Source organism: Lissotriton vulgaris, chromosome 7 (assembly GCF_964263255.1).
Source record: "Lissotriton vulgaris chromosome 7, aLisVul1.2, whole genome shotgun sequence".
NCBI classification, from domain to species: domain Eukaryota; kingdom Metazoa; phylum Chordata; class Amphibia; order Caudata; family Salamandridae; genus Lissotriton; species Lissotriton vulgaris.
This window is the reverse complement of record NC_141695.1, coordinates 837,912,318-837,936,008: the sequence shown is the minus strand read 5'-3', so window position 1 is coordinate 837,936,008 and position 23,691 is coordinate 837,912,318. Positions and strand designations below refer to the sequence as shown.

Sequence of the window (23,691 nt, the reverse complement as noted above, 5' to 3'; positions counted from 1 at the left end):
CATCCTCGTCGCCAATGTCGTGTTGGGCCTCAGGCCCACATGATAAGAGTAACCGACACAGACACAGGTTAGTGAAGTACAGTAACTGGCCTCGAGCACGTGCGCTCGGACCCTTTTATTGACCGGGTCACCTGACTCGTGACGCCAGTGGTGGGTGGGTGTACAGTGTGGGTTACACTTTATAGAAAGACTAGAACGTGTCCCGCAGGACACTACAGGGGTGATGACGTGACACGCTCCTTTCGGCGCGGTGGATTCAACTCTCAGTCTGACTGTCTTAGGTCAACTCATCTCTCTGCTCTCGACAGTCATGGGCCCCTTGCTACCCGGTGCGTCACGGTCATCTAGACCACCAAGGAGGATGTGTCACTGGCTGATGCCGCCCACTGGTCACCCACTTTGACTTAGTCAGCAGGCGGCGCGCTCGCAGCGCTCTGCGCAGTCGGCCGGCACTAGACGCAGCGTAGGCCGCAGCAGACTTGGTGAGTCCGGACGGTACCTCCTCGACCTCAGGTGAGTCTGGTAATTTTAAGCCACAGCCTACTCCCTCAGCTGCCAGCCTTGCCTGCCTCAGTCGGGAGTGACACACACTCACTCACTCCTCGTCGTAGGTCACTCAGACTCAGGCCTAGGCGGCGCCAGCCCGCGGCGGGTATAAATACTTTAATTACTGGCTGCCTGCAAGCAGCAGCGCGCACCTCTCGACGAGCCTAGGTAGCCCTGGCCTGGGCTCTGCAAACTTAATTTCCATATATGACATTTTCATGGACTTTCAGTTGATCCATAGGTGTTGCAGGCTGAAAACAGGAAAGCAGTGCAAGGGAAATACAGAAGGAGGGTGATTAGTAATATTATAGTATTTATGCAGATGCGCCAAGTGTAATATATTTATTGACACCGTTGAGTGTGGGGCAGGACCATGACTCATGAGAATGGAAGCCTCCAGTGAGTCGTGATGGAACTCCCCACACTCCAAAATGATAACAAATAGCACAGATGGTTTGTGCCGTGCTATGTTTGTCATGTGCATTTGTTTGAACTCATGTATTTAACCAAAAGCAGGACACAAAGTATGACAACTCCAAAACTATTGTGACAATTGGGAGAGTTGTTTCTCTGTGTAAAGTAGTTATTACGTGCTTTCATCAGCCAGTGAAGAGGAGAAGGAGAGTGAACTGCTGTAGGGATTGGCGGACCGTGAGAGAGAACCTAGCGCCGACACTCGAAGAGGCACAGCTCGAATGCCAGAACGCAATGCAGGTGGTGGCGCTGATCAGCGACAAGAGGAAAAGCCACATCTCCCCCCAAGGGGAGTGAGACGGCAGCGGACTCCGGCTCGGAACACAGATCCAGCTAATCTGAGACACTGAGCGTGGTACTTCCAGATGTAACACTGCAGACGGTGGACGACATCGCCTAGCTGGGGAGAGCAGAGATCTCTCAAATGCAGGTCTGGAGTGAAGCAGGACGCATTTGAAAAAGTCTCTCTGTTCAACTCATGAATGACTGATGAGTGCAGTCAGGGAATCTGGGCGCACCATTCCCTTCAGTGACTGTGATCCACTACACTGCGTGCCTAGAGCAGTTCTGTACTGTGACTCTCCATCCACATTCTCCATGGACTTTGTGCTCATTCTACAACCCTACCACATCATTCAGTCCATATAACAAATTTTTACCCACCCCTTCACAGAGTCATTCCAGTTCTTCTCTGTCCCATAGATTTAAATCTCTCCTTGAAAATCCCTGTTACTCTTCAGGCGACCAGTGTTTCTCTGTCCCATAGATTTTAATCTCTCTTTGCAAAGCGATACTTCACTCTAGGCTTCCAATTGCTCTCTATTCCATCGATTGTAATCTCTCCATGCAAATCACTGCTTCACTCCAGGCCTGTAGTGGCTCTCCATACAATAGATTGTAATCTCTCCTTGCAAAGCATTTGTTCACTTAATACATTCAGTGGCTCGCCATTCCCTAGATTTTAATCTCTCTTTGCAAAGCATTACTTCACTCTAGGCTTCCAATGGCTCTCTATTCCATACATTTTAATCTCTCCATGCAAATCACTGCTTCACTCCAGGCCTGTAGTGGCTCTCCATACAATAGATTGCAATCTCTCCTTGCAAAGCATTAGTTCACTTCAGACATTCAGTGGCTCTCCATTCCCTGGATTTTAATCTCTCCTTGCTAAGTATAATTTCACTCCAGACCTTCAGTGGATCTCCATCATATAGATTTTAATCTCTCCATGGAAATTATTACTTCACTCCAGGCCTCTCGTGGCTCCCGATCCAACAGATTTTAATCAATCCTTGCAAACCACTAGTTCACTACAGACATTCACTGGCCTACTGTCCCATGGATTTGAATATCTCATTGAAAACCACTAGTTCACTACAATCCTTCATTTTGCTCTACAGCTCTTCTTTATGTTAGACAAAACAAAACTCACCTGGCTACTAATAGGTCTGCAACACTGGGAGACACAATGGAATCGAGTTGATGTTGTTTGAGGTAGTGATCTGCATTAAAGAGAAGAGAAAAAAGAAAACAAATGCAATCATTTACGACTGACCAAATATTCCTTCTCAAGAGAGACTTCATATTGCTACCACCAAAACCACTGCAAGTCTATGATTAAACAACTCCTTACTCCAACAAGCATTGGCAAAGCCAATATGTTTCGATTATGCATAAGCAATTGGCTTTGCCAATATGTTTTAGCCATGTTGTGCACCAGCTTGGCTGTTGTTCAGAATAGCTAAACGTTTGTGGCATAAAGTAGAGTGGCTTGGAGTGTCGTAAAGTAGAGTGTCATGGAGTAGAGTGGAGTATTATGAAGTGGGGTAGAGAGTTGTGCAGTGGTGTAGAATTTAGTTGAGTTGCGTGGAATGTCATGAAGTAGAATAGACTTGAGTGGCATAGAATGTTGTAGAGTGTCGTAGAGAGAGTAGATTGTCGTATAGTGGAAGGGCGTGGAGTGCCACAGAGGACTGTGGAGTGGCATAGCGGGTGTTGCGTAGATTTGTAGAGTAGAGTGGTATATAGCTGAGTAGATTGTCATAGAGTGTAGTAGTGTGGTAGAGTGGAATAGCATAGAGTGGAGTAGAGTGTCCTAGAATGGAGTGGTGTAGGGTGGAGTAGTGTGTGCGGAGTAAAATGGCATGGAGTGGCATAGAGGGAGTGTCGTAGAGTGTTGCAGAGTGGAGTGCCATAGAGTGGAGTAGAGTTTAATGGAGAAGAACGTCGTGGCGTGTTGTAGAGTGTTCAAGAGTAAAGCAGCATAAAGTACAGTGGTGCAGAGTAGATTGGCATAGAGTGCTATGTCGTAAAGTGCACTGGTTTTGAGTAAAGTGGTGTAGAGTGGAGTAGCGCAGGATAGAGTGCAGTGATGTAGAGTGGCATAGAGTGTAGTGTTGTAGAGTGCATTGGTGTAGAGTTCAGTGGCGCAGAGTAGCGTAGAGTTCAAAGCTGTAGAGTGATGCAGAATATAGTTCTTTTAGAGAGTAGTGGCGTACAGTACAGTGGTGTAGACTAGGATCTAGGGGTGTAGAGTGCATTGAAATAGAGCACAATGGTGTAGAGTGCAGCGGTGTAGAGTGACTTAGAGTGCAGTGGTTTTGAGTAAAGTGGCATAGAGTACATTGGGTAGAGTGCAGTGATTTAGAGTTGAGTAGCATAAAGAGCAGTGTGTAGAGAGGTACGGAGTAGAGTGGCGTAGAGTGCAGTGAAACAGAGTACAGTAGAGTAGATTGTTTCAGAGAAGTGGTGCAGGGTAGAATAGAGAGGACTAAGTAGTGGAGCAGAGTGTAGTAGTATGGAGTAGAGTGGAATGGCCTAGAATGGAGTGGTGTAGAATGCAGCAGCGCACAGTAAAGTAGAGTGCATTAGCATAGAGTATAGTTGTTCAGAGTCGTGAGGTATATAGTGAAGTGGTATAGAGTTCAGTGGTGGTGCACAGTAGATTAGAGTGACGTATAGTAGAGTGGTAAAGTGGAATAGAGTGGGGTGGCGGAGAGTGCAGTGTTGCAGAGTATAGTGTCAGAGTGCAGGGGTGTAGAGTGTAGTTATGTAGAGTGCAGTGGCATAGAGCAGAGTATCGCAGAGTAGAGTGGTGCAGAGTAGAATAAAGTGGCATAGAGTTCTGTGACGTAACATGTTGCAGAGTAGAGTATAGTGGTGTACAGTGCTGTGACGTAGTGTATTGGTTTTGAGTGCAATAGCGTAGAGTTCAGCAACATGCAGTGGCATAGAGTGGAGTAGTGCAGAGTGGAATAGCGTGGCGTAGAGTGCAATGACAGAGTAGAAGGAAACAGTTTAAAATGCAGTGACAGAGTGGAGTGATGCAGAGTAGAGCGACATGGCATGCAATAAAGTACAGTGCATTGGCATAGACTGCAGTAGAGTAGCGTGAAGTGCAGTAGTGCAGAGCAGATGGGTGTAAAGTTCAGTGACCGAGTGTGCAGTGTTTCAGAGTAGCGTCATGTTGAATGGAGTAGCGCAAAGTGGAGTGGTGCAGGATAGAGTAGAATTAGGCAGAGTAGAATGGAGTATAGTGTAGGGGCATAGCACGGCATAGAGTGGTGCAGAGTAGAGTGCAATGGCGTGGATGCAGTGGCATAGAGTGGAGAGGTGTAGAGTTCAGTGGCAGCGAGTGCAGTGTTGCAGAGTAGACTGTTGTAGAGTGCAGTGGTGTATAATAGAATAGCGTAGGGTGCAGTGGTGCAGAGTAGAGTGCTGCAGAGCAGAGTGGCATAGAGTACAGTGGTGACAAGAAGAAAAGTGATGTAGAGTGACAACAGTGCCTTCAGACCGTCATGGGTGAGTAGCATGCTTCACAATTCCATGATTGATTGAGAGTTCAGTGACGTAGAGGACATTGCAGAAGAGTGCAGTGGGGCAGAGTAGATTGGTGGAGAGTGCAGTAGCATAGAGTGCATTGGTTTTGAGTAAAGTGGTGTAAAGTGCAATGGGTAGAGTAGAGTGCAGTGGTGCAGAGTAGATAGTTTCAGAGTAAAGTGAAGTGGAATGATGCACAGTAGAGTGGACTGGGGCAGTGTAGTTGTGAAGGGTAGATTAGAGTAGCGTAGAGTGAATGGCATAGAGTTCACTGGTGTAGTGTAGTAGCACATAGTAGAGTGCATTGGAGGAGAGGGCAGTGGCATAGAGTGCAGGGTTGAAGAGCAGAGTGCATTGACAGTGATGCAGAGTAGAGAGGCGTAGAGTGAAGTGAGGTAGAGTAGAGGTTAGTAACTCAGTGCAGAGTGGCGTAGGGTGGAGCGGTGCAGAGAAGAGTACAGTGGAGTACAGTGGTGTATGCATGGTGTAGTAATGCACTGCCATTACTGACAACACATCTTAAACTGAAATGACCATTACACTTGCAGACATACAGTTTTACTGATAAAAGTATACAGCACACAAACAATGTGTGCAAAAGGCATCACCTAGTGTATTGATTTGTTTTGATGGTATTAAAATATTTGTTTCTAACACACTTCAGAATTACCACTAGTAGCCAGAATGATTGTCACAAAAATCCTCTCACTTTGAGGTCAGCGAAAGTAAACACCAAGCTTCCTCTGAAGACAAAGCCTGATGCACAAGTTACTACTTGTGTAACAATATATCAGTAAGAGACATTAGTTAGTGATAGATTACTTACCTTAGAATATCGCCATGCATCAGACTGAATCCGGAAAGTTTTTCTATCAGCAATACCCCTCGCGTCAGTAGGCATCGTCGTACGTCGCTGGCGTCGTAGTCGCTGAGATGACGTTGTTGGAACTACTTAGATGCGCCCACGCTCGCTGACGTCAGTTCTGTACACAACTTTCCACGCCAGGAACGCAGAGCCATGCAAAACACTGACAACTGGTGCATTGAACTAGGGCCCTGAAAGGGGTGACCTTAACCCTAGAAATCAGTTAGCAGAACGGAGAGGATGGGTGGGGCGGTAAGGAATCTATCACTAACTAATGTCTCTTACAGATATATCGTTACACAAGTAGTTACTTGTGCATGTGAAAGAGACACGTTAGTGATAGATTCCTTACCTTAGAAGAGATACCCCAGCAATACCAACCCCGGTGGAGGGTCTGCGAACAAAGATCACACCAGAAAGTCACGGAGAACAGAACGGCCAAAGAAGCCGTCTCTCCGGACTTGACTGTCAAGGCAATATTGCTTAGTAAAAGTGTGCAGCGAGGCCCACGTGGCTGCCTGACAGATGTCTTGCAGGGGGACACCACATCCCAAACGGAGGTTCCTTTTTAGCTAGAGAATAACAGGCTTTGATACACAAGACGACCCAGCAGGAGATAGTCCTCTTGTTTACAGCCCGGCCTTCCTTGGCGCCCACGTAGAAAATAAAGAGCTGGTCATCCACCCGGAACTGTTGTGTGCAATTCAGATAAAAGGAGAGCGCACGATTTTGGGTCCAAACGGTGCAGCCTCTCTTCCTCTCTGGAAGGGTGCGGAGGCGGAAAGAAAGTCGGCAAGTCTGCCCAATGTGAAAAGTAGTGACATCTTTTGGCAAGAAGGAAGGACGAGTGCGAAGCACAACCTTGTCCGAATGGACTGACAGAAAAGGAGGCTTACAAGAAAGAGCCTGGAGCTCACTCACATGCCTACCAGAGGTGATAGCAACCAGGAAAGCAGTCTTCAAAGTCACAAACGAAGAGAATAGTTGTGGAGCTGCTCAAAGGGAGCGCACATCAAAAAAGTAAGTACCAGATTCAAGTCCCACTGCGGTATCACAAATGGAATAGGAGGGAAAAGGTGAGTAATGCCTTTGAGAAATCTATTAACAACAGGGGACTTGAAAAGGGAAGGCTGGTCAGGGAGCCTGAGAAAGGCCGAGATCGCAGAAAGGTAGCCTTTGATAGTGCCCAGAGCATAGCCCTGCTGGGCCAAAGAAAGAAGAAACAAAAGGACCTCTGAAAGAGGGACAGAATGGGGATCCACAGCCTTTGCTGTGCACCATGCCACAAATTTGTTCCACCTGCAGGCGTATACCGATTTAGTGGAGGGATGACTGGCTGCCAAAATTACATCACAGACTTCAGGAGGCAAGTCAAACGGAATCAACTGTTGCCACTCAATCTCCCACGCCTGTAGGTGGAGGCTGGATTGGTTCGAGTGGAGGACCGTCCCCTGCTGCTGCGACAGAAGATCCTCCAGTAGAGGCAGTTGGATCGGGGGATCTACGCTCAACTGAGTAGCTTGGGATACCAAACTCTTCGAGCCCAGTCCGGTGCCACAAGGATGACTTGGGCCCGGTCGCGCCTGATCTCCTTCAGCACTCTGGGCAGAAGTGGTATAGGCAGAAAGGCGTACAATAGACCGTGGCTCCACTCGCAACGAAAAGCGTCACCGAGCAAATGCCACCTTGGAAATTCCAACGTGCAGAACAGCTGAAATTGTATGTTCTCTTCGGTGGCGATAAGATCTAACCAAGGCTCTCCCCACTGTCGAAAGAGACCTTGCACCACCTCCGAGTGAAGACGCCACTCTTGATCCATCAGGCACCGGCGGCTGAATTTGTCCGCCCTGGCATTCAAAGAACCTCCCAGGTGTTAAACCGTCTATGAATTGCCTTGATTTTTAAGCAATATTTTGGTATTTTAAAAGTTGACACTTAAAAGAAATTTCACAGAAAAACAGTCAATGATTTCCTATGGAAGAAATTCACTTAGCAGGTAAGTGGGGTTATGGTTACCCTTTCTAACTCAGGGATGGATCCTAGATCCAGCACTGGTGCACCACCTGTAAACAGTTGAAAGATTATGTTTTTGTTATACAGGCGATTTTTATTATTTGTAAGTTTGCAAAATCGACACTTAGAAACTTTTTCAATATAAACCAGGCAATGTTATCCTATGGAAGGAAATTCAAATTGCAGGTAAAGTATGTTCTCATTACTTTTGTACTCCAGTGCTGGATTCCTAGGTTCAGCACTGGGACATCTATCTAAAACAGGTAAGTATTTGCGGTTTTATAGTTGGTACGATTTTTAAAGAATATTTGTAAGTTTCAAAAATCGACACAAACTTTTTCAGCAAAAAGCAGGCAATGATATCCTATGGAAGGAAATTCAAGTTACTGGTAAGTACGGTTAGAATTACTTTTGAGGGTCAGTACTGGGCTCAAAGATGCAGCATTGAGGTCTCTCCTGGTAACAGGTGAGTAAATCGGAATTCATAGTTCGGCTGATTTTAGATGAATATTTTAAAGTTCTAAAACTCCACACACAGAAGAATTTCCAAGTGAAACCAGTCAATGTTAGCCTATGGTAAGTACTCGACTGGCAGAGTCAAGGTTCGGGGCATAGACTCAGCGGTCTCACAGGGTCAGGTAGGTACAGTTGGAACACCCTCAGCGGCACAGGGGCAGCCGGGTGCAGAGGTAGTTAGGCCCAATGTTACGCAATGAGAGGCAGGGGGCCTTTGGTTGATGGCTGCTGGCTAGCAGGCCACGCGGCTGTGGGAGCTGGGCTCCTGGTCACTTGCTCAGGGCTAATGGGGAAGTAGATTAGGGCAAAGTGTGCACTGCCAGAGGCACTCAGGCGGCTGGGTGCAGGGTGCTTTTGAGCCGTCGGGGGCTCAATGTTATTCAATGGAGATCTTGAAAAGGGAACAGAGGCTGCAGGCTCGGGGACGGAGGATCTTCTGGAGCGACCAACACTTCGAGGGGTAAGTTGGGAATTTGGAGGATAGGTAGGCACCCCGGAGTGGGGCACAGGAGGGCGTGGGGCGCCGGGTGCAGGGGTGTCTTTTGGTTTCGGGAAATCTTAGCCTCAGCTGGTCGCGGTAGGGGGGGGTCCCTGGTTCTTAGGCTGCAGGCATCATCAGTGTCATCGTGGAGGGTCCTTGGGCACTGGACTTCGGGTCACAATTGCCGGGGGGACGTCCTTGTGGTGTTGGTTCACTCCAGCACAGGCCAGGCTTGGCGGGTGCAGAGTTTGCGGTTCCAGGCTGATGCCAGGGATTGTTACTTGCTTTGAACAGTACCACTGCTCGTGGGAGACCCAGGTAGTCAGAGTCACAAGGCAGTCAGGTCCTCCGGGGTTTTTGAGGTTGCTAACCACTGGAGACGCCAGGGTTTAGCAGGAGCAGGTTCGAGGGTCGACAGGCCTGTGGGGCTGGGGCCAAATCAGTTGGTGTCTTCCTCTTTTTAGCAGCGTCACAGCATGTGTTCTTGTTTCTTGTACTTCTTTCTTGTTTCGGAATCTGGATCTGAGGAAGGAAGGTTCAGGGTGCCCCTAAATACTAAATGTAGGGGTGGTACAGGTAGGGTGAGGGCAGGGACCAATAGGTCCCTGTCCTGGGGTGGGTACACCCCCTAACCTGCTCCTCTCCTGTGGGTGGGGGGGCAGGAGACTAGCTGTGAGTGGGTAGGGCTCCCATCCTCAGGATGGCGGTAGCCCGGAGTCGTGCTTCACCTCGCCTCTCCCACCTGAGGGGTGGAGTTGGCACAGGATGGCACACCCCCTTTCCTGACGTAGGGTTTCCCGACAGAGTGGGGGTCTGAACTGGTGGGGACCAGTTGCTGAGTACAGCAAGTGGCCTGGAACAGCTCACAAAGGAGGCCTGCCTTTGAAGCTTCCCCCTGCCCATCCTGGGGGAGGAGACCTAGCACCTCGCCCAGTATGTGCATTGTTGCAGGCCCAGGAGAGCGGGGGCTCTCCACCCAGGGGCCCAGCAACATGTCTGCCGTGTGGCAGCCTAGGCAGCCTCTCAGACAAGACGTGGATTGTAGGTTAGGTTTCAGGGGGCATCTCTAGGATGCCCTCTGTAGTGCATTTTACATCAGTGTGGGTTTAATGTGTTAAGAATTTTGGTATCAAACGTGTCGGTCTTCAGTGTAGCCATTATGGGGTTGTGGAGTTCGTAATGACAACCTCCCAGCACCATATACTCTTAATGGCATCATTGCACTTACAGGGATGGCCCTGGGTACTGTAGGGGCACAGGGCTCATGCACCCATGCTCACACCACTGGCATAGGGCACCGAGCTAGAGGGGTGACTGATGTATGCCAGGGCAATGGGTTTGTGGGCATGGCACACAGGGATGTGTGCCATGTCGGCTCTTTGTTTAGTTCTGCACCAGGACACTCAGCCTGCAAAGGCAGTGTGTGCGTGTCTGGGTGCAGGGCCCCTAAGGGTGGCACAATAAGTGCTGCAGCCCTTAGGGGTCTTCTCTGGTCACAATGCCCTGGGTACCTATGATACCATTTACCAGGGGCTGACATGTGGCCAGAGATGCCAATTGGGTTTAGGCTTTAGTACAGTTTTTAGGGAAGGAACACCGGCCCTGGGTACCTGATTGGCAGGGACCCAGGGCGCACCAAGGAAAAGTGCAACAGGTATCAGGTAAAAAGTGGGGGGGTTACTGCAACAGAAACTCACTTCCTTACACCTATGCACCTGTAGATTGATTATATACATAAAAACAGAAACAAAAACTCCCCAAAAACTCAGTCAAAATATGACTGGGGGTACTGCTCTTCCCGGACCTGCGCTTGCAGATGCGGAAAAAGAAAGAACTGACATCAGCGTGGATAGTGCATCTAAGTAGCTCCAGCGACGTCATCTCGGCGACTACAATGCCAGCGACATACGCGGAGCCGTACGACAATGCCTACCGACGCGCAGGGGTACTCCTGACGAAAAAACTTTCCAGATCCAGTCTGACTCCTGGGGACATTCTAATTTATGAACTCTATCACTGACGTGTCTCTTTCAGATGTTTTACCTCTGTCTTTGATTCACAGCAACTGTTGCAAGATAGGAACAAAACTTTAAAGCCCGTTTACAGAAAGGGAGCACTCAGAAGAAAACTGTAAATAAGGTTTGGGAAACGGGAGGTACAAACTCAAGCTGGACAGCCTTAAAAACAAAGTCAGCAAATAGGAAGAACATTTGAGTTACAAAGCACTAAGCAAATGATAAAGAAACAGGTGGAATGCATTCACATGGAAGCTTTCTGAATGTCCCCAAGATGTTGTCAGGTCTAGTAGACTTTGACCTAAAAAGGAGAGTGATGGGGGAGTGAAAGGAAGGATCATGCTTGCAAAGACAAAATTATCCCATTTCTTTCGCCCAATTTATCCAGTTTTTTACACTTATTTCCATGGTAATGATGCACAATTGTGTTTTTCATTATATTGTTGCACCATTGCTTCACCGTTGGTACTGATTCTTTTTAGGTCTCGTGGTGATTACAGCGCGAAGCGCTGTCTCGCCAGAGACTTATTGTTAGCGACGCAGCTTTCCAGGAGACAGCACCTGGCTGCGCGCATTTCCTCTCCGAGAAAGCGATCGGAGCGGGCCACGCGCACGCGAACGCGCTCGCTGTGGCCAGCTGCTGTCTCCTCGGAAGCTCCAAGAATACACACGCATGCGCATACACAGAGACACACACACGAGCCTCCATGCACGCACGCACCCATACATACAGAGAAACCACCCCCGCCGTAGCATACACACATGCGCGCATACACACAATCAAGTGCACCGAGCCCCCCCCCCCCCCAACAAGTAAGGCCCACTTACCGCCACTCCAGACTTCAGCCGCCACCGCGGGGCTCTCCCTTCGGCATGGGAGCCCCAAGTCACGAGCACTGCTTCTCTCCGTGGCACTCCGTGGGCGCGTGCGCGGGATTCCGAAAACGGAAGTCCCGCCCCACGGAAGGTTTCGGTTTCGCTCACGTCTGAATCACTGGGGGCGTGTGGCGAGTACCCTTCATTTAGTGTTCACTGCTATATAGAAACCCTATATACCGCGCCTGGCCACCCCACGCACAGTGTTTATTGCCTCATGAGCAGGCAGACTGTCCTCCTCTAAGTCCCCCCTCACACACCGCGGTGTGTGACACCGCTCCCGGCTCCCTGACATATATGTGCGTCCGCAGGTGATCTCCGGCACCGCGGCGGCCCGTTCCCTCCATGGGGGACTACGGCTTCAGCCTCCTGCAGATGGCTAACCTGCCTGGTGGCGGCGGCATCAGATCGGCGTATCCGCTATCCGCCTCAGGATCTGCCCTCTTTCCTGGCGGCGGCGGCGTCTCCTCGCTCTTCCTGTCTGCGGCGGCCATTCATTCTTTCTTTTTTCGTAGAGTTGTCCCCTGACGAAGGGCTGAAGGATAGCCCGAAATGCATTGGGATACATAATTTGACTTTAATGCATTGGATAGAGATGTTAATACGTTAAAACATGAAAGCAATGTGTTGATATTTGACATCGAACTTGCAACAAAAAAGTGATTGAAAGAACTTTATTAAGAACTTGAAAATGAACAAGACTGTTTCAGTCTCTTGAGCAGTGCGAGGAGGAGTCTTCCCCAGAGTGGGGATAGCATCATAATAGTTTTCATCCTAATCCATGCTGCAAGGTACAGACAGCGATACCTCTTCAGCACGCCACAGACCATCACAGTGATCACATTTGCGAACGGAGCAGTGAACCCCACTCGTTATTTTTGTTAGTACAACCCTACTGTCCACGGGGGAGTGCACGCCATTTGAACAATCATGAATTATGACACGATTTCCAATATGACGGATCTCAAAGCAGATACCTTCGCCTTCACCACTGAAGATGCCAGTAAGATCTATGGCATGATTCAGGAAGATATGGCTCCAAGTGTAAATGCACGCAGCATAGAAAGTAACATAAAACAACTACTCTACTTATTGAAGAAAGAATCCAATCAAAAACTTCACGCCAGCACATTAGTCCGGTACCATCGTGCCCAGCGGATTCCCAGAGGCCTACGAGTCCCACTGAAACCCTTGTTGTGCAAAAACAATACGAGATTTGTTGAGCGATGGTACGCCATCCTCAACAAATGCTCGTTAGACCTAATTCTCCTCATTATAGAGGAACTTTCCAAAACCTTAGAAGAACTATCAATTGAAATCAAAAGTGTTAACACAGAATTGACAAATGCCATGGAAGCCGCAGAGCTAAATAAAATGTTAGAAGACGTGAACGCGCAACTTGACAAACATACCCAAGAAACACAAGAACGCAAAATTCAAAAATTCAAACGTGACACCATAGACTACAAGCTCGGGGAGGTGTACACTTGGGCTGAAGTGTACGCCAGCCGACGCCCGAATAGATCATACAATCCGTATTCGGAAAATTAGACCTCATCATCGGAAGGAGAGACAAGAACCCAGCCTAAACAAAAAACAACTCGATCAGACCAACAACAAGCAGGTCCATCAAACGCTGCGGTTCATTTTTTGGAATCAGGCAAAGGACAACAAGCCGACCCAGGCGGGGCAAAACCCGCAGAGGTGGAAAAAACACCAGTGGAACCAGAGAAGAAGAAAGGTCCACGCAGGAAATAATGGATCAGAATAATCTTGTTATCAACATCTCTTCATACCAGCTAACTCAAGAGGAGACCCACATCCTTCAGAAAGGTCAATCTTTTGTTCCCACCACACGAACCAACAGCATGGAACTAGAAGTCAGTGCCTTCAAACTAATACGCAACATACGGTTACGTCACTATTTTCAAAATATCGTATCTATGCCCACAACAGAAGAAGACAGCTTGAGAGGGCTTCGCCCCAAAAGTACATTTTTGGCGCCACAAAGCCATAAAATTATAGATACATTTGAGAACCTCATAAAACATGAGATATCGACTTTACCGTTTCAACCTCCCACCAAACGAAGTAACCTTTCCAAATAAGAGAAGAACATCTTACAAAAATTGGCCAACAACACATCGATAGTATGCCAAATGGCTGATAAAGGGGGAGCTTTAGTAATCATGGATGCCACCTATTACCATGAACAAATTGAAGAACACACATCTGACATGAACACCTATGCTCCCATGAGCAAGGATCCGACCTAGGAGTATGCTGATATTCTGAACAAAATCATACTACAAGCATTTGATAACGGTACAATCAACGACAAAGTAAGGATACTTGGTTCCCAATAATCCCATAGCACCTGTAATGTACATGATACCAAAAATACACAAGCACCCAACAAAACCTCCTCTCCGACCCATAGTGTCAACAAAAGGAGCATACACGAAACTATTGGCAAATATATTGATAAATATCTTCAGCCCTTTGTTCTTGAAGCAGGATCATACATACGAGATACAACTGACTTTTTAGTGAAACTTAACACCTGTACCGATCAACTGGAAGAACTAGAGTTGTTATTATGTACAGTAGATGTACGTTCATTGTACACATCTATACCACATGACCTGGGTATAGAGGCAGTGGAAAAAGTCTTATCAGAATCTACATTGGACGCTGATCTCCAAGTATTTCTAATGGAATTATTAATATTCACACTCTACCACAGTTACTTTACTGTAAATGGGAACTGGTTTCACCAGCAATGCGGAACTTCCATGGGCAATTGTGCGGCTCCAACCTATGCCAACACATTCATGAGAACTTTTGAAGAGACACACATTCTAGAGAGTCAACCTTGGAAGAAACATGGTAAACTATATCTCAGATTTATCGATGATATTTTTTTACTCTGGGCAGGCACCAAAGACAGTCTCACAGATTTTTGGGAAAAGTGGAATCACATCAATGACCGCATCCAATTTACTTGGGAATAGGATGACAAAACTATCCATTTTTTGGATGTAGCAGTACACAGACAAGATGGCAAAATCTCCACTACCATTTTTCGGAAACCAACTGATCGCAACTCCATACTACATTTCAAAAGTTTCCATCGACCAGGTCTTAAACTCAATTTACCATATTCACAACTACTGAGAGTGAAACGCATCGTATCCACCACAGGAGAAAGTGAGAACCAACAAAGACAAACATTGGAAAGATTCAGAGCCAGAGGATACCCCCAAGAAGTTTTAGACAAGGCAGCAGGCAGATGTGAGAAAGTGAATCGCAACAAACTGCTACAGATCAAACCCAAAGCGGCAAACACACGTATGGTAGTGGTGTCCAAATATACCACTATAAGCAACCAATTCCGCAAAATGATTTTGAAACACTGGCCATTACCAAGCACTGAACCTGACTTTCAGAACATTTTTTCACTAACTCCTATCTTTGCTTACACCAGAGGACGCAACTTGAAAGAAATACTCACTAAGCCTAGTGATCAAACAGATGCCCAAACATATAAAGGTCTCATGCCATGCTACAATTGCAGTAACTGCAACAATGTTATAACTGGTAATTACACAAATCATCCCATGAAAGGAAACAAAGTGAACCTGAAGGTTAATGCCACATGCTCAAAAGCCCATGTGGTTCTTGTCACATAGGCCACACAGAAAGAAAAATACGCACACGCATTTTGGAGCACAAAAGTAACATTCGGACAAAAAACATGAAGTCAACAGTAGCAGCACACTTCGTGGAAAACCATCATAGTGTTGCACAATTGAAATATTTGGTTTTGGAACAAGTGAAACCTTCTAGACATAACAAGAACACCTTACTGAAACGAGAAAACTACTGGATCCGCTACTTGGCAACAATGCAGCCGTATGGACTAAATGATAGGATGGAATTCCTATGTTATTTGTAATAATCCATCTGAGGTGAACTATATATTGGAACTGTAGCTCTTACATCGATATGTAAATATAATGAATGTTATACTTGTCATATATATAGATTTTTTCTTTTATGATGATTACCTCACCAGGTACCTTATTTTTCACATGGGCTAGAGACTTTGTGTTATACTTCACGTACCGCACTTTATATTGCATTTTTATGCAGTCACCTCGGGTTGATCCGTCCTTTCTAACTCTTATCATTTCACCATTCCAAGATGGCGCCCGTAACCGCGGGCCAGTCCATCCTTCATGTTTATAATAACCAGCACCTCAGGCGAACGGCGTTCACTTTCACCAAAACACCCGGCAGGTCGACAATGCGGAACTTCTAATCACACTCGAGTAAGTACCTCTGACTGGGGGACAAGTTATCCTCGGATCGTACAGATCTAGTGGTAATCGGATGCGTGCACTATTTATATTTTGCAGATTTATGGAAGACATACGCAACAGTTTGCAGTGAGTCTACGCGGACTTAGTTTCCGCCGGTTTTACACGGGAATGATCGGTTTCATTCTTCTGTCTAGCACCGTGGCTTTTTATTTCGGGAACACTCTTTTCTGACACCCTTGTTTTTATACAGGTTGGGCACTATCAGAATCATATCATCGGCACTACCGGCACAATCAGTCACGTTTGGAATCTTATCCATTTAACTTTGAGCACTTTTCCTAGCGTAATCTATCACGTTTATCAGAGCTCACATTATGTAATTCCTAGCATAATTATTATTGAATTGTTTGTATATTTACGCATCATGGCACCTAGGTTAAGAGCCACTTCATTCTTTCTTTTTTTCGTAGAGTTGTCCCCTGACGAAGGGCTGAAGGATAGCCCGAAATGCATTGGGATACATAATTTGACTTTAATGCATTGGATAGAGATGTTAATACGTTAAAACATGAAAGCAATGTGTTGATATTTGACATCGAACTTGCAACAAAAAAGTGATTGAAAGAACTTTATTAAAAACTGAAAAATGAACAAGACTGTTTCAGTCTCTTGAGCAGTGCGAGGAGGAGTCTTCCCCAGAGTGGGGATAGCATCATAATAGTTTTCATCCTAATCCACGCTGCAAGGTACAGACAGCGATACCTCTTCAGCACGCCACAGATCATCACAGTGATCACATTTGCGAACGGAGCAGTGCAAACCCCACTCGTTATTTTTGTTAGTCCACACCTGCAGCAGCAACAGCACCAGGCTGCGGCCGCCATTCTGCAGCAGCAGCGGAACAACTACAACAAGCAGCAGGTGAGTAACTGTGGGAAGTGGGTGGCAGAAGATGTTGTGGTGAATACAGCCACCAGCATGTGAAGGGCAACTAGAACGATGAGCTACGTTAGTGGGTGGAGGCGAAGGGGTAATCCGGTTCCGTAGGGCAATTACAGCAGGGATCTGCGAGGCCCAGAACCAGCTGCGGGGTGAGTTATGGGGGTTGTTGTAGGCGAGGGAATGGCATCTGTTAGACTATGGATATAGCCTGGGGACGCCTGCACCCCAAAACACCCACACACCGAGGGTCAGCAGCTTCAGTAGGAGTGGACGAGGGGTTGAGGCGTCTTGTCACTGTCACCGGGAGACAGAGGATCAGAAACGGTTGGTGGATGGGCTGTTCAAACTCAGGGAGAAAGGTGGAATTGGGGCAGAATGGTGAAAATACATTTATTCCGGCAAGAACTAGGACGCCTTCCCTGTTTAAATAAGTCAGTGTCGTGTGTGTGTGGGAGGGGGTAGTGGGGGGAAGCTATAGCGACAGAACCCCCCTCAGTATAGGGGACACCCCTTCGTTCGTTTACACAGGTGGCCCCGTCCCCAGAATCTGACAGTTGGCGTAGCCCGTGCACACGAGCTGCACCTGTCACCGCGGCATGCAGCACTAGAATATCTACATATCTCTTATGTAACTATGCCCTCAGACTGTCAGTTCCAGATATTTTCTCCTACACCTGTATTTTAGTTGCCTTAATCTCCTATATTGTAATGAGGCTACCACTACATAAGCCACCTCTAGTTCGCTATCTATGCCTTTGCTATTGAAGTTTGGTATCTTGAAGTTGTGTCTGGGGTTTAACTGTCCCATGCAATATGTAATGCAAAATAGTTTTGCATGAACGTCTCTAATGTGTGTCTGTAACTACCATGTCTTCTCATTTTTTTAACCCTTGTGCTTGTTCAAGAGTCCCTTCTCCCCTGTCTCTGAGGCAAACATCCTGCCAGGATGTTCTCCTTCCCTAGATCTCCCAGCCGCCACCGTTTGACCCAGAAATGTAGCTCCCCTTTTCACAGCGGTTTGAGGGACCTTGATTTTTATTTTATTTTTTTCTGTGTGGGGGGGGGGGGGTGTTTGTGTCAAAGGGTTACCCAGGCTGCCCTTTCACCACTACTTTCAGGCGGTTTGTCAAGTGGGGCAATATCTAGTTCAAGTGTGTGCAATTGTACTCTCAATGAGCACTCCATCCTCCTCTGGTGCATGAGGTGCATCATCAGAGCTGTGTGAATAACAACTACGTCAGCCCCGTGCGTGAGGTGCATCATCATAGCTGTGTGAATAATAACTGCGTCAGCCCCGTACGTGAGGTGCATCATCAGAGCTGTGTGAATAATAACAGCTGTGAGCCCGTGCGTGAGGTGCATCATCAGAGCTGTGTGAATAATAACTGTGTCAGCCCCGTACGTGAGGTGCATCAACAGAGCTGTGTGAATAATAACAGCTGTGAGCCCGTGCGTGAGGTGCATCATCAGAGCTGTGTGAATAATAACTGCGTCAGCCCCGTACATGAGGTGCATCATCAGAGCTGTGTGAATAATAACTGTGTCAGCCCCGTACGTGAGGTGCATCATCAGAGCTGTGTGAATAATAACTGCGTCAGCCCCGTACATGAGGTGCATCATCAGAGCTGTGTGAATAATAACTGCGTCAGCCCCGTACATGAGGTGCATCATCAGAGCTGTGTGAATAATAACTGTCAGCCCCGTACGTGAGGTGCATCAACAGAGCTGTGTGAATAATAACAGCTGTGAGCCCGTGCGTGAGGTGCATCATCAGAGCTGTGTGAATAATAACTGCATCAGCCCCGTACATGAGGTGCATCATCAGAGCTGTGTGAATAATAACTGTGTCAGCCCCGTACGTGAGGTGCATCATCAGAGCTGTGTGAATAATAACAGCTGTGAGCCCGTGCGTGAGGTGCATCATCAGAGCTGTATGAATAATAACTGCGTCAGCCCCGTGCGTGAGGTGCATCATCAGAGCTGTGTGAATAATAACAGCTGTGAGCCCGTGCGTGAGGTGCATCACTTATTTGCCTCTCTTTCGAGTTTCAAGGGAGGCTCAGAAATACAGGCACTTTCAGGAGGCGTCAGCCCCGTGCGTGAGGTGCATCATCAGAGCTGTATGAATAATAACTGCGTCAGCCCCGTGAGTGAGGTGCATCATCAGAGCTGTGTGAATAATAACAGCTGTGAGGCCGTGCGTGAGGTGCATCCTCAGAGCTGTGTGAATAATAACAGTTGTGAGCCCGTGCATGAGGTGCATCATCAGAGCTGTGTGAATAATAACAGCTGTGAGACCCGTGCCTGAGGTGCATCATCAGAGCTGTGTGAATAATAACTGCTGTGAGCCCCGTGCCTGAGGTGCATCATCAGAGCTGTGTGAATAATAACTGTGTCAGCCCCGTGCCTGAGGTGAATAATAACTGCGTCAGCCCCGTGCGTGAGTTGCATCATCAGAGCTGTGTGAATAATAACAGCTGTGAGCCCGTGCCTGAGGTGCATCATCAGAGCTGTGTGAATAATAACAGCTGTGAGCCCGTGCCTGAGGTGCATCATCAGAGCTTTCCATATGTCACTGGTATGCAATTAAACACATTTTGTCGAGTTACACTCACTCCTGTAATCTCACCCCATCCACATTGCTCACGTCACCCAAATTCCTGCACTCTCTACCACACTGCTTTCAAGAACAGCATACTCTTGCACACACTGTCACTGCTCACCAATTCAAAGTTTGCTAAAAATGTTATGCAACGGCATTGTCATACACAATGCCAATAACTCAAACTTTAATGCTGCGAGACCTATTGCATTGTAAATGCTTGTTATATTTTATAGCTGTTTGTACTGTTTGCTTATTTAGGTTTCAGGATAATAATATACAAGATCAGAAGTTCAAAAGGAAAAGTGCAAAGGTAACCTGTTCAGAAAAATGGAGCGTGCCACCCTTGATTGAACATGCGTGTACTATATTCTATCTATAAACCAACACAGGGAGCATTACACAAATTGTACTGTCCGAATGGGACTCTTGCCTGTCAACATTATTAATGGGAATACATTTACATCGAGAAAAGCTAACTTCTTATTGTTCGTAGTGTGGGTAAACTTGAGAAACTAGTTAAAAGCCGGTCTGTATGTCAGATGTTGGAGCAGAAATACATCACTCCTACACATAATCCCTTCACGAACAGGCTGCATTTAAGGAAGTGTTACATTGATGATGAACAGCTCATTTGGCATGGAAACCTGTAATCGGCAGTATCCTTAATCACATGCATGAACACATGTAACCATTTTTTAAGTTTACCCACACTATCAGCAGTACGGAGTTGTTTTTTTTTAGGTAAAGATTCCCGAAAGATGGAAGATTAGAAACAGATGCATACCATAGTTCCATTGACAGGAACAGCCCATCAAATAGTTGTAATATCAGACTGCCATGAATGATAAACTGAAACAAGAGGATACCGACCCTATCATCAAGACGACACAGAAAAAGGCATGGAACAAATACTAGGGGGTACTTGTTGAGAATTGTGATACACCTACCAATGAAATCCTAATCTGCATGACCGTTGATAATACTATTTCCAACCAGATGAAAATGATCACCAATAGCAATTGGCGAATTTTTAATACAGGAAAATTCAATTTGGAGGCATCTATGTATTCCCATAAGAGATGCCAAAGCATAAAGGATCTACTGTATATACAAGACCCTGGGAACAAAAATCACCAATAAACATGAACAACACTTTATGGGGCATGACACGAGTCAGTGGTCATTATCTGTGTGACAATCTTAGAGCACTTCCCTGACAAAACAGATCAAAACGTTTGATCTGGGACTGGACCATGATTGGGAACTAAAGAAGAATATGAACTGTAATCCATCTCACATAATCTACATGATAACATGATCATGCAATCTAAGGTACATAGGGATATTATAGCGTAAAATTAGATCTGAATTTGCAAACATCACAGGAATATCGAAGGCAAACGAAACAATACACTATGACCAATAACTATATAAAAACGGGAAATGCTGGCAAAGACATCAGTTGGGTGATCACTGAACAAGCAAAGAATTGTGGATCACCTACACAAATGTCCAGAATTCTGCTGCAGAGGGAACAGGGATGTGTGTACAAATTGAAGACTTATCAATGAAGTCTCAATACAAATATTCTATGGACATATCTTAACACCATTGTAGGAAAGTAGGATCTGCTTTCATGGTTACCCCCACATTTTGCTTGGTGTCAGTATGTTTTTGACCTAGTCTGACTGGGATCCTGTCCCAGCCACTGTACTGTCTCCCTAAATTGACCATGGTATGTACTTATGTAATCCACAATTGGCTACTGGTGTACCGTTGTAAGTCCCTAGTATATGGCACTAAGGTACCCAGAGCATTCTTAAACCAGGGGTCTCACATGGGCTGCTGCATGTATTGCGCGACCCATGGGAGTCCACTCAAACTGTGACCACAGGCCTGCCATTGCAGCCTGTGTGAGCTGGTGCTTGCACCTCTCAGGACAGATATACGTTTTCTTATATATGAGATCACTACATTTATAAGTTACTCCTCTGGCACGCTCTTCCGTCCTGAGGGCAGAATGCTTGGTTATAAGTGTGAGGGTGCCCCTGCATGAGTAGGACACCCCTCCAAACCCAGGAGTCAATTCTCCAGGCTTTGTAAGTGTGGTCAGCCATTTTGATACACATAGTGAACATCAGTCATTACGAGATGTCGAACATCCCATCCCATGTCTAATATCCCATTACAACACTACCATGTCCTCCATCTTAGACCAACTAGCTCCACTGAAACTGAAAAAACCCAGGAACATACCCTCCAGATCCTGGTTCAACAAAGATATCAACGATGAAAGGAGGCAACTTAGAGCCACAAAACGTGTCTGGAGAAAGAATCCCTCATCTACCCTCTGTGAAGCACTCAAAAAAGCAAGAAGAAAGTACAAAAGTCATATCAACAATGAAAAAAACAACTTTTTCTGCACCACGCTTGACGATGCGAAAAACAGGCTAAAAGAACTCTTTAACATCATCAAACAACAAACGTCCAAGTCCTCTACTACTCAAATCCAGGCCTCCAAAGACCTATGTGACAACTTCGCCAACTTCTTTAACGACAAAATCATCAATATTGAACTATCACTTGACATCAATCTCCATCCTGCCGGTAAAAACTTCGCCCCAGCAATCAAAACTACCTCGAGTTTATGCCCCTCAAAAACCTAGAGATCCTTCAACCCCATCCCTGAAGCTGAGATTCTCAAATTAATCTCCTCCTCCAAGCCCTCATCCCACATCCTCGATCCTATACCCTCCCAAATGGCCAAGAAGCTGAAACTCTCCCTTGCACCACTTTGGTGTGAAATCATAAACAGCTCCTTAAAAACCGGTATCATTCCAGACTGCCTCAAAGTCGGCCAAGTCACACCACTTCTGAAGAAGCCAGACCTAGACACCAGCGATCTGAACAACTTCAGAACCGTTTCCAATCTACCCTTCCTAGCCAAAATCCTCGAAAAATGCGTTCTCCGTCAACTGAACCAACACATTGACAATATCAATCTGCTAGACCAACACCAATCAGGCTTCAGAAAAGGTTGTAGCACTGAAACCGCAATCCTTACCATCGTGAATGACATCCTCAAGTCCCTTGACAAGGACCATTGCTGCCTACTCATCCTCCTAGACCTGTCGGCAGCCTTTGACACGGTGGATCACAATCTTCTCATCAGCTGGAGAGGCACATCAACAACATCTTGGTAGAGTATCTGGAGTCCAACGACCTACTCTGTGCCTCCCAGACGGGATTCCGCCCTCAACATGGCACCGAAACTGCCTTACTTGCAGTAACGGAAGAAACAAGATCTGTGCTGGACCAGGGAGGGAAGGCAGCCATTATACTATTAGATCTTAGTGCCGCGTTCGACACGGTTAACCATGCCACACTATTACATCGTCTAAAAGGCATGGGCGTGTCGGGCGCGGCCCTGAAATGGCTGACCTCCTTCCTGGATGAGCGCTTCTTCCAGGTGTTTGAGGGCGAGGTAACATCCTCGAAACACCCTCTGAGCTGTGGGGTTCCTCAGGGCTCGGCCCTGAGCCCCACGCTCTTTAATGTCTACATGAGTCCTCTGGCAGGGATAGTACAGCCCTTCGGTGTGCGTATTGTCACCTACGCGGATGATACCCAACTTGTGGTCTCCCTGGATCACACGGAGGGTTCATCCAACACCTTAGGGCCCTGTCTAGAGGCAGTAGCCAAGTGGATGCACTCCTCCTGTCTCAAACTCAACGGGGAGAAGACGGAGATCATGCTACTGGGCAATCCCGCACCGACCATTCTGGCCCCCATCTGGCCCGCCTGTCTTGGGGTTCCCCCCCTGCCAAAACCCCACATCAAAAGCCTCGGAGTCTGGCTGGATAAATCATTGGATTTTTCTGTGCAGGCTACCAAAACTGCTTCCATCTGCATTGGTCTGTTGAGAATGCTCCGGAAGATTCTCCCATTGCTTCCTTTCCAGGCGAGGAGAATCATGGTTCAGGCCCTGATACTCTCCCGCCTGGATTATGGAAATGCATTATATCTGGGTGCTCCGGTAGCAGTGATCAATAGACTCCAAGTTACGCAGAACTGTGCTGCTCGTCTCCTGTTTGGCATTCCCCGTGGCCAATCAGCAAGGAAGGCTTTAAAAGAACTCCACTGGCTCCCAATAGCTGCCAGAATGCATTTTAAAGCTATGTGCATTGTGCACAAAGCCTTTCACCGAACAGGCC

General features: G+C 46.8%; 1 protein-coding gene across 1 annotated transcript in view; it reads right to left on the bottom strand.

Annotated features, from left to right (window-relative positions):
- Positions 1-23,691, bottom strand: part of ASPSCR1 (ASPSCR1 tether for SLC2A4, UBX domain containing) — a 709,269-nt gene that overhangs the window by 22,790 nt on the left and 662,788 nt on the right. Inside the window, exon 14 of the mRNA XM_086931183.1 lies at positions 2,453-2,522. Coding sequence (XP_086787309.1) covers positions 2,453-2,522 — 70 coding nt within the window. The remainder of the gene's footprint in view (positions 1-2,452; positions 2,523-23,691) is intronic.